The sequence below is a fragment of the Elaeis guineensis genome, chromosome 6 (assembly GCF_000442705.2).
Source record: "Elaeis guineensis isolate ETL-2024a chromosome 6, EG11, whole genome shotgun sequence".
Lineage (NCBI taxonomy): Eukaryota > Viridiplantae > Streptophyta > Magnoliopsida > Arecales > Arecaceae > Elaeis > Elaeis guineensis.
The window spans coordinates 98077444-98089722 of NC_025998.2; the positions used below are offsets into that span (position 1 = coordinate 98077444).

General features: G+C 39.3%; 1 protein-coding gene across 6 annotated transcripts in view; it reads right to left on the minus strand.

Annotated features, from left to right (window-relative positions):
* LOC105035219 (probable polyribonucleotide nucleotidyltransferase 1, chloroplastic) overlaps positions 1–11010 on the minus strand; it is a 180824-nt gene extending 169814 nt beyond the window's left edge. For 4 of the 6 annotated variants that reach the window (XM_073259588.1, XM_073259589.1, XM_073259587.1 and 1 more), the window contains exons 1-5: positions 10581–11010; positions 10067–10135; positions 8625–8731; positions 8505–8547; positions 2410–2493 (exon numbers count right to left, since the gene is read on the minus strand). In XM_073259588.1, the coding sequence (XP_073115689.1) occupies positions 2410–2493; positions 8505–8547; positions 8625–8731; positions 10067–10135; positions 10581–10943 (666 nt within the window). In that variant the 5' untranslated portion in view covers positions 10944–11010. The remainder of the gene's footprint in view (positions 1–2409; positions 2494–8504; positions 8548–8624; positions 8732–10066; positions 10136–10580) is intronic. The other 2 variants (XM_073259586.1, XM_019847267.3) reach the window with 1 other exon arrangement.
* Positions 11011–12279: the final 1269 nt, after the last annotated feature.

A 12279-nucleotide genomic window follows, 5' to 3' on the forward strand; every position in this document is an offset into this window, starting at 1 on the left:
GCACGGAGAGCAGAAAGAAGAGTATAGGAGTCATACTTACCATAGCTATTTGGCTTTGGACTCCATCGAGGTGAAGCTCATTTATTAGTGATTGGCCGACTTGATTCGATCGGAGCTCTACTTTTCTTCTGCTTCTTTTTCTGACTTTTTCTTTCTGTTTGACGCCAGTCAGAAGCACCCTCATCCGCGCAGATATACTTGTATGCGCACTCCAAAAGCTCAGCATAAGTCCGAAAAAGAGTCTTGTCCAGAGAATAGGTGAATCTGGATCCCTTCAGACCCCTCTTCATGATCGATATGGCCATATCTTCATTGAGATCCCTGACCTCAAGTGTGGCCGCGTTAAAATGAGCTACAAAATCTCTCAACATCTCTGTCTCGCCTTGCTTAATGGAGAAGAGACTGTCTGATGTCCATGGCACCTTTCGGCTAGTGCTGAAATGGATCACGAAAGAATGCTCAAGCTACTCGAAGGAGTCAATGCTCCCCGACTGAAGCTCAGAATATCAGGCTTGAGCAACCTTCCGAATAGTCGCCGGAAAGTCGATGCATAAAAAGGCGTCGGTTGCCCCTGGATCATCATAAGAGCCTTATAGCTCTCCAAATGCTTGATTGGATCGGTGGAGCCATCGTATGGCTCCATTTGCGGTATCTTGAATCGAGACAGAATCGATTCGTCCAGGATGTACTGAGAGAGGTTGGACAGTGTGAAAGTCTAGTCATTGGAGGACTTCCGACCTTCCACCTGAAGTCGGGCGAGTTGGCGATCGATCTCCTTAAACTTGCGCTCGTAGTCCTTAAACTCTGATATGCCGATGGTCATCGGTCGGATATTAACCGAGTTGTCGTAGTTGTCCGTTGATAACTGAGAATAGCCGACTGTTGGTCGGTCAACTGATTGTCAGTCAGCATATTGTGTTTATGAGGCCAATCTAGAGTCAGAATCGGGGGTCAGTTGAATTGTCCCAACAAGGATCATAGATACTTCACCTGGAATTGATTTATAAAGTAAGGTATTATCCATTTTCCTTTTACGACACCATACTTATGTCATTTTTCACTGATAAATATTGCTAGTTTATTGATCCATGTTGGCTTAACAAGTATCAATATCAATATCAACAATCCGAACTCATAATCCCATTGAAAATAGAATTAGATCACTAAAAGTACAGAATAAAGTCAACCCAATAGCCTCGTATGCATAAAAATTAAAAAAATTGTAAATACAAAAAATGGATTTTGAGTCCCGGTACGATACTGGGATAGAGCCCATATTGTGTCTCGCAAGAAGGCATACTAGTAGTGTACTGGTCCAGCCAAAAACTAGTACCACCTCTAATACCAGTTTTAGAACCTTTCTCCTAATAAGCAAAAGATATAGTCATGCCCTAGCATATTTGCTTTACATCAGATACCCAGGCATCCAAACACCACTTCATCTTAGTTTGATATCACAATAGTTGGCTTAGTCTGGTACTTTGCCTTTATTCCTCCAAACTAGATCCAATGTAGTTCTCTAGTTATCAATCTTTTTCGGTACCTTTAAAATCTAAGTAAATGTATTCATTGACCTACCAAATCTTACTTGACCCATAGGTTTTCCAATATTACAATCTTTTCAGTACCTTCAAAATCTAAGTAAATGTATTTATTGACCTAACAAATCTTACTTCACCCATAACATTTCAAAAATATTGGAATGTCTTATGATTTCAATGCCTTGCCCATGATCAAACTTTTAGCTTCGCTTGATTATATTATATGACATTATGACTTTAAAAAAAAAAAATCCATATGACCCCTTTCGTGACAGCAATCCATATAATTGATCACTTCATCAATCACAAGTAGCAAGTTTGTCCATTTTTTCTATCCACCCTTGCTCTTAGTCTTAATAACCCATGTACTCCTCATCTTATCTACATATGGCATGCATGCCTTTTCATTTTCCGTCCAATCAATTCCAATTACCCATGTCTTAGATTGTACATGCACTGAATATGCATCACATTTACCTTTTCTGCGCTCCCCTCTCGATAACAGCAATGTATGCACTCATTGACAATTTGAAGAAAACCTTATGCACATTCATATGCACAATACATGAGTACATATTGGAATATGACAAATATTATGTATTACCAAAAGTAAACAATTTGAAAAGTCATTACTCTCTGTTACTACATGAAAAGAGTGCACATGGGGAAGATCAAGACATAGTTAAGCAAGTTGTCATGTGAAAACTGCCTATAGTTTTGATATGTGAAAACATATGGTCTAGATGATACATCTATTCTGCTACTTAGAAGAAAGTACAGGTATAAATCTTTAAAAAATAATAATATTAAAGAGCAACTAAGTTATGACATCTGCTTTTGAGGTTACAATACTAATAGAAATCTTTACCCATGATAGTATTTGTGTTTCATGGTAGAAACCCTTAGGCATTGTTGGGCGCAAAGGTCTATCTATTAATCTGCAAATAAGGACCTGCAAGCAACAAGTATACAAATCATTTCAACGACATTGAAAAGATAAAAACTGCACTTTTTATTAAAAATATGCTATATCTGAATCTGTAAGGAAAGGACATGGTACTTTAATAGGGATAACTACTTCATTCGTGTTCATATATATATTAATATAGGAAGCCAAGAATGAATAGGAAAAAATGGCATGGGAATAGGAGGTTCTCCTTTGACCAAGAAAAAGAGAAATGGAGAAATCTTCAAAATTCCTACCATGAAATCACAATGCCATAACAACAAGAGAGAAAAAGAGCCAACCTTATGGAATTGGCCCCATGTGTCTCATTTCTATATACCACCCCCATCACCTGCCTCTCTCTATTTAATTAATAATCATCCCCTAGTCTCCTTTCCAATACCTAATTTACCACTCCCCTACTTTTCCCCATATCCTGCACAGTCACTTTCTCTGACCACACCCCTGACCTCTACTGTTACTCTCTCTCTCCAACACCCACCCTGTCCAATCCTCTACATATAACCTAGTCTCACCTGAGCAATCTATTTAAATCAGTTCTTTTTCTTTCATTATCCATATATGTAGCATCATCATAAATTTTATGATCATGTAATTTTGTTTTTCTAATTTTTTTCACTGGAGTTATTTACTTCATTTTTACCCCTTCATGAAGCACTAGCACAATTCCTTGTATTGTACACACTTTGTTTGCCTTTAAAAACATGCATGTATCTTAATTTTAAATATTTGGGTATCCAATGGTTCGAGGTCATTTTGTTCTCTTATTTTATTTTATTCGACTATGGGTTGACACCCATGGGAATCAACATTAAAAATAATTAAATAGATATTTGACTTTGAATATATATTTAGCTTTTCTGGTAAGTTTCCCCTTAACTGTTATTTTTCTACTTGTTTAAGTCATTATTCACCATTACAACAAAAATTACATGGCACTAATTTGGTAGTCCAGCCCTACAAGGGGATCATGGCTATTATACTGCCTATATTACCAGCCATTTTCATGAAAAATAAGGAGCGATAGGGGTAAAATGAATGGGGTATTTTATGATCATTTATAAAAGAAATAAATAAACATCATTTTAATCAGAAAATAACTAATATTACCGCTTCTCAGCAGTGGGAAGTCAATTTTATCGGCAACTTATTTTAATTGAATCTTAGAAGATTTTTTTTACCTCCCCATGCTAGTTGATTTCATAACAAGATTAATATGTTTATCATTTTCATACATTCAGAGGTAACAAGGCATTAGAATTAGTTCAGATCAGGCTATATCCATACTTCTAAGAACTGCATATCTAGTTTGAACTCAAGAGTGAAGCTGATTGTCAAGAAAAATCACAGAGTAAAAGGCATCTGGCTTCTAATATTTTTCTTAAGTACTCATTTTTCTGCACATTCATGGCCATCAATCAATGACTTAATTTTGCTTACATTTGTAATAATCATTGAAATGTATAGACTTTTTTGGATGCATCTCTTTTTTCCTTAGATTTTTCAAGCTGTGGTAACATTGACTATTCCAATCCAAAGTCCAAAATGACAAGACGAATGGCCAACACCTATCCTAGGATGTCATAAAATACAATGATGAGCTACCAGACTGAACTAAGTAAAATGCATATATGACCTAGTTGGAATTTGCATTCTCATTTGAAATACATACTCAAGCTACGAGTTTGGACATAAGTAGTAGAATTATACAATTTGGGCCAGCTGCGACATATCATGTTTATTTTGTCAAATCAGATTATATTAGTACTCCAGTGAAACTATGCATTCCAAATCAAATCCAAGCTCAATCACAAGATCTTTGATTGGTCCATTGGATTTTGTGTATGTCTACGATTATATCCAAAATCTAACTCAATAAGGTTGTGGTGCCAATTAAACCCACCCTTGTGGCTATTAGAACCGAGTCTTGGAACCAATTTGAGATATCAGGATTGAATTTAATAGCTCCTCTAATATGCTCATTTCTCAACCTATCCCTTCTAGTTTTACTACGTATCCACCTTAACATTCTTATTTCTCCTCACTCAAGTTGTTTCCTAAAACCTCTTTATTGCTCAAAATTTAATTCCAAGCCTTATATTTGTTCTATCAAATTTTCTTTTCAATTGCCAAGCTACTCATCGAATACATAATACCCAGAAGGGCCTCTCCACTTCATCCAATCAGTTCTAGCCGATCACAAATACATCCATCTCTTTATTATTTTATATAATAGATCCCAATTATGAAATATGTTGCTTTGTGGTATTTCTTGTCCATCAATCTAAATTGGACCTCAACTTAATTTTGATTTTAACCTAAATTGAATTCCATTTACTCTATCTTTGTCCTACTTATCCTTAGGCCTTTATTCTCTAGGGCTCTCTTGCATCAATCCAATTTAGTACCAACTTTTCTTTTCTCATCATCCAACACCATACCATCTGAGTAAAACATGTGATAGTACATATGCATCTATAATTAATATAAAACAAAATAGACTTGGTGCCAATTCATGGTGCAATTCTATTGTAAGTGGAAATATGTTAATTGTACCAAAGCAACTCCTAATGCTTTCAAAGCTCCAATATATGTAATTAGATATCTTGAATGATTTTAATGTATTCTTGACACCATATCATAACCTTTCTTCAAGTCAATAAAGAGCACAAGTAGCTTTTTCCCTTTTTCCATGTTTTTAAATAATTGCCTCAATAAGATGGTCTTCCTTGATTGAATCTTTCATGCATAAATACAGATTGGCTCTACAAGGTTGATGTATCTTTCCTTCTTCTTTGTTTGAATACTCTTTCAAATAACTTCATGGCATGAGTCAAAAATTTAATTCTCCTATTGTTCGAGCAGTTATGAACACGATACTTCTCCAATCATCTAGCATTCTCTTGATTTTGAAAATCTCATTGAACAAGTTGGTAAGCCAACATCCCAACATCTCTCATGGCTTTCCAAACTTAAATACATATTTTCATCTAGCTCTAGTGCTTTAGCCTTTTTCATTGTTATAAAAGCTATCTCAGCTTCAATTATATGAATTGTATGAAGAGAACCATTATAACTTCAAAATTGCATCTCTGCGACAAAATTTTATCAAGAAATAAATCCATAATTAACTATTTCTGAAAATAACATCTCCATCGTTCTTCAATTTGCACATCTTCTACCAGTGTCTGACTGTCCTCACTCTTTAATCCATCTAAGTTTAATCAATATTCTTCTATTTCCTTTCTCTTATTTTATATATTCTATAAATTTCATACTTATGTACCTTCGAACACAACCATCATGAACTATCATACACTACATATCTAGCCTCAATTATTAGAATTTTTGCATCTCTCTTAGCTTTCTTATATCTTTCAAAATCCTCAATAACATTTGTTATTTGATCTATCATACATAACAGACAAATAATGCTACGCAGATTTCAAGAAACATTTTGCATTGTTTTCTTACATTGCCACTTTGTTTTCTTTTGCACATTATTTTGTTTTTTGTGCATCATATAGGTCGCTTCCTCATAAAATTATGAGCTATGTAGGTCTGTACGATGGACATAAGTACTTGGAGACAGTAAAACCGCTTCTAGTACTGTTCACACAAGTTGACATATTAGCACAACTTAAGGCAAAAACTTCAATAACAGTAAGACTCCTTTGGAAGCATAAGCCCTATTTAAATAAATAGAAGGATAAATGAAGTAGGTACGCCAATGTTTGTTTCTTCGCCAAGCAACCAAAACATGTCCAGCAACAAGGCTGATTCCTAGTAGCCTCAGAACAGCAAGATGGTTGGCTATTGGTTCCAGTTGTCAGACGATGGTACAGGAGTTCCTTGGAAGTGTCAAAGTGAAACAACACAAATGCAGAAAAAACACATGCACATATAACTATTTGGTATATTGTAATTTGAAAACATGGTCATGTCAAAATCTGGAAATGAACTAAATTGGCTTCTATAAACCTGATCAATAATAGATATGCTTCTGGGTGCAGCACCACAGCTACAAGATTGCAGCTAATAACGATTGATTTCCCAATAGATCGTCTCAAGTTTTCATCAGAAGAATTTCATGTATGCATGATTTGTCGATTGCTTTGATACAGAATATGTGGTGCTTCCAAGAAGCAAAGGATAAACAAAGGCCACATTCCACCTTAATGCAGAAGATATTGTCTTAACATCGGTAACTTATCTTATTTAACTTGTTAGAAAGACAGTAAAGATTTGCATAAGAAAAACTATAATAGGAAGAAGGAACCGGAAGTGGATAATGATGGCAAGGTTTCAAATGCCACAATATGGGGGTGTACCAGTCAAATATTGGTATGGTACACACCATGATATGTCCCCATATCTACTCATGGTTTCATCAAGGTCTGAAATACAGCAGTACTACATGGTATGCCCTCGGTAAGGAAAATATCATATCACGGTATGGTTAGTTTTTCAGACCTTGAATGAAACAACATGCTCGAAGCCTAGGACACATAATCCAAATGAACTAATATCAAGGACATTGAAGACTGCTCTGCATTTAATAAAGACATGGCCATGGATACGGAGTCAAACAAGGTGGTTGATATAAGTTTGGTGACCCCAGTGATGTTCAGAAATGGTAATGTATGCCGATAAGAGTGCACAATAACAACTCTTATAAAGTGTACCAATGACAACTCTTATGAACCGTAGCAATGATGTTCTTGTACTGTAGAAACTTTAGAGCATCCTACCAAGATAATTTGTCTCTTAAATACAATATTTACTTGGACCATATGTTCTCTGTCTGACCAGGTGTTTCCAGTCAACATGCTCAGCAAACAAATTTGACACTATGTCATCAAAATAGGGAAACAAATGGAAGCAAATGAGAAATAGTACTAAAACAAGCGAAGTTTGGTGATTAGTCTTGGTGAAAGAGCAGAAAAGGAGTTTCACAATGATTTTTAAAGAGTTGCCAGTCTGTTTCCAGGTTTTCTGGCCATGTTTATGGTATCCTTCTATGTTCATTTGTCAAAACTCATCTCTTGCTTTAATTTCATGAAATACTTCGTTGATGTAGCCCAAGGGTTGGGATTATGCAACAGATGGTCGGCAGACCCTTTATCATGTTTTACTAGGTTTACAAGTAAATTATTGGGTGCTATCTAGAAATTCCAGAAAAGTAATCAATAAACCACCGCTAAACAAAGGAAAATAAATATTTAAAAGAAGAAAAAGAAGAAGAAAAGAGAGAAGAGGAAGGAGGAGAGATAAAGAGGGCAGGAAGAGGAGGAATACAACACCAAATCTCCGAGGAGAAGAAGAAAATCCTCTTTTTTTTTCTCTCCGAACTCCAAAACCAATTGAATGGATTCAGCAGATCCTAATGTATAATAAAGACACTGTAACATAAAAAAACTTAGATCCCTGAAATTCCCTCCATAAGCACCTGACTATTACTCATGGCCATGGGTACTGTAGCTTGAACAGTACTGCTACCATACCTGATTTAGCTACCTATTAATGTTTCAGATCTTTAAATCTATGCTGTAGACAAACACAAACACACAACTGATTAAAAACAAGAGAAATTACAGAAAGAATTAAAAACTAGACAGAGACTATGCCTGATTTCAATCATTCACAACCCTCTAGATGCATGATTTTTTGACCCATTTCACAATATGACAACTGCTTTCTGCATCATTAAAGCCTTCTTTCATTTAATGGACAAGCTTTTCTCCTTCTAACTTGTTATTCACCTCATTCTCCATCTATGTATTCATTCTTCTTATTTATGTTTCTTTTCTCATGCATGAGCTTCTCAGGGTGTTGCACCTTGTGATGGCGGTCACTGGATGTGCAGCTGTATGGGGTTACCAATGATCCACTTGCATAAACAAGATTATGTGTAAAACGATAGAAATAATTTACAGCATGGCATGAAATTGTTTCATAATATGAACAAAATTCTTAACAAAAGTTTTTCCTCTCACCTCATGGTCTTTCGCTCTCCCTTCCCGTTTGAAAAACCCACCACTGAAACCAAGCCACACCATAAGCAATAAGAAAAATATGAAAGCCACTGACTTACATAAACTTTATATATCTTATACCTTGTCCGGCCTGCAGCTGAAAGGCGCTCCTGATAATTTACTGCGAGTGGGAAGAAATCAGAAGGCTCACTCGGAACATCAGACAAACAGACTGAACAATAGACAATCTGCAAAACCCATCATAGAGACAACATAAAAAATGTGGATGGGATGTGTTGTTGGACTAAATAGAGAGAATATCAACTCTCCAACAGCTAGCCTCTAGACATGCATCACTAATTAAAGGACATTTTTTGAAGTGGGTAGAAAAATGATAAAAAAATAAACCAAGTAAGAATCAAATATCTTGGATTTACTTTCAAGATGAGTACTTCAGTTAATGATGCAAATGATGTCATAGGAAAATATTAACCTTTAAAACTTTTTTTTTCCTCCTCTCTCCCCTCAAAGCTAGGTGACTTCCAAGTAAATACTAGTCAAGGTTTCACCTTTAGCAAGCCAAACAATTTAAGTTTCTTAGATTACACTCTCTTAAACAACTGGAAAAAAAAGGAAATTATCACCAAGCATACATTAATTATGAAAAATAGATATACAATGAGTAATAGATTGGCTATAAAAATAGGTACAGTGTTCATTGCATATTAAATTCCATTTTCCAACCTAATCATGTTTTCTATGCACAAAGCAGGCCTACCAACAGAATGAAAAACAAGAGAGCAAAGCCAAGTTTTATATGCTTACAGAAAAAGAGGAATGGAAAACAATGGAGATGGTACATGTGGGGAACCTCAATATCTCAGTCAATATGTTTTGAGAATTTACTAAATAGCTTAATGTGGGAAAACAATATGTAGTCCTGCCATTATTCACACAATTTTAGATATCTCCAGAGCTATAGGCCAACCTAGATAATGAGTCAAGTTATAAGGACTAGGTGCTATATTCTATTGCACTGCTGTATATTTGTGTCTCAACCAAGGGTGATATTTCATGTGGTTCAGAACACAACAGATGCACAATATGGTGGATTGAGGACACAAGCCAAAAGCATATGATCAAATGATTATATAATGAGAAAGAGTCAACATTTTTTTCCTCTAACTTGCCACTCCATACAAACTATTGTCGTCATCCAGCAAACCATCTCTGACCTACTTTATGCAACATCTGACATGGAATCCATGAATAATTTCACCAATGCTGAACTAATATTTTCTTGGTCATGAATATCAACAACAAAGGTCACGTGCAATGCCATCAGGCCCTCAGCTAGATCATCATAAATCAATCAATATACACAGCATCTTCCTTTGTGCACAGTGCTACGATGTTCTTGGTAATGACTCTCACCTTTCAGGTTTGTACAAAGGTCAAACAGTTTCTAACCCTTTTGTCTGTAAAGGCATAAGCTCGCAATTTTATCACATCACAAAACCATTTCAAGAGTAGTGAACTAGGAAGACAAGTCACTATTGAAGCAGTTAAAAGAGACTGCTTACGGTTTCCCCATCGGTTACTGTCACAGAAGCGCTAGCTTGCCTCCCAATGTGGCCTGTCTCCACCAAGATCTGGAAAGATGGAACAGGACGGTTAAAATAAGAGAAACAAAATTGCAAGCAAAAAAGGAAAAAAAAAATATTGGAGCTCCTGCGCAGGTCAAAAGAAAAATTAAGAAAAAAGCCAAAATTCATTCCAAACAACATTTAATAGACACACTCGAAAAATCAGGTTTTCTTTTTGCCTTTTCTTTTCGAATAAAAATTAAAAAGCCCTGAAAACAAGGAAGATTTTTGCTCAGTGGACCAAAAGTAAGTCTAAGATTTTTGCTCGGCAGACCAAAATTAAGTCCATCCATCCATTGTGGCATTAGATGAAATGACAGATAAGCAACAACTGAACAGACTTCCCTCCCCTTCCTCAAGCCGGAAAAAGAGGCCGAAAACATAACGAGAAAAGAACAAGAAGAAAGAACAAAAGAAGTGCAAGACGAGAAGGAGGTAGCGGAGAGCTCACATGGCGGTTGCCGAAGGGGATATTGACGGAGTACTTGTACAGGGTGGAATTGGCGGTGCCCGCATAGCCCCTCTCTTCCGACTGCTCTGCGGAGGTGATGCTACGAGGAGGAGGAGGCCTGTGCTGCGTTGCCCTCAGCCTCGGCAGCGATTCAAAAGGGAAACAAGGAAGGGAACGGAAGAAGAGAGGCACACCGCCTCGTCCTCCCGGCGAATGACACGAAGAGGAGGAGGAGGAGGCGGCGGCGGCGGCGAAGAAGAGGCTTCTGCTGCTGTCTCTTGTTCCAGCTCGCAGAAGAAGAGGAGGAGGAGGTCCGGCGCCATGGGCATGGAGGAGGGTAGGAGGCGTGGCGTTCGCTAGCATTTCCTTCGGGCTCGGCCACTGAGGAGACTGCGCGCGGACGGCCAAGCTCTAGGCCACGCTTTATTATCCTATCGCTCGCTTCTCCTTTTATTATCTTTTAATTTTCCGACGGAGGTGACCTGGACTCCGGGTTTGAGACTCGAGAGGCGCCGTTTCTACGGATCGGGACTCGTTTTTGATGGATCCTGTTGTGGGCAGGCTGTGGGGGGACCTCTCTTAATAGTCCCATATCGGATAACTCTGGTGTGTGCATGTGCTTAAGAAGGATACGAGCACACTTTTCCTCACGAGGCACCTTTTGCGGGGCGTTGACCCCAATACAAGGGACAAAACCGTGAGGCCGTCTGCGTGACGCTGGGGGACAACCCCCGGTGGGGACCACTGGGCACGCTCTCGGTCCGGACCCAGCCAAAGCGGGCAATACTTCATGAGGCGGAGCGTGCGGTCTCCGACGACCTGCTTGACACGTGCGCACAACAGTGACGCGCCAGGTAGGGGTAACCCGCCCCCTGTCGCTCAACACCTGCACCCTCCAGAGTGGGGGGCATCTGTTGTGGGCAGGCTGTGGGGGGACCTCCCTTAATAGTCCCACATCGGGCAACTCTGGTGTGTGCATGTGCTTAAGAGGGATACGAGCACACCTTCCCTCACGAGGCACCTTTTGCGGGGCGTTGACCCCAATGCAAGGGACAAAACCGTGAGGCCGTCTGCGTGACGCTGGGGGACAACCCCCGGTGGGGACCACTGGGCACGCTCCCGGTCCGGACCCAGCCAAAGCGGGCAATACTTCGTGAGGCGGAGCGTGTAACCCGCTCCCTGTCGCTCAACACCTGCACCCTCCAGAGTGGGGGGCATCTGTTGTGGGCAGGCTGTGGGGGGACCTCCCTTAATAGTCCCACATCGGGCAACTCTGGTGTGTGCATGTGCTTAAGAGGGATACGAGCACACCTTCCCTCACGAGGCGCCTTTTGCGGGGCGTTGACCCCAATGCAAGGGACAAAACCGTGAGGCCGTCTGCGTGACGCTGGGGGACAACCCCCGGTGGGGACCACTGGGCACGCTCCCGGTCCGGACCCAGCCAAAGCGGGCAATACTTCGTGAGGCGGAGCGTGCGGTCTCCGACGACCTGCTTGACACGTGCGCACAACAGTGGCGCGCCAGGTAGGGGTAACCCGCCCCCTGTCGCTCAACACCTGCACCCTCCAGAGTGGGGGGCATCTGTTGTGGGCAGGCTGTGGGGGGACCTCCCTTAATAGTCCCACATCGGACAACTCTGGTGTGTGCATGTGCTTAAGAGGGATACGAGCACACCTTCCCTCACGAGGCGCCTTTTGCG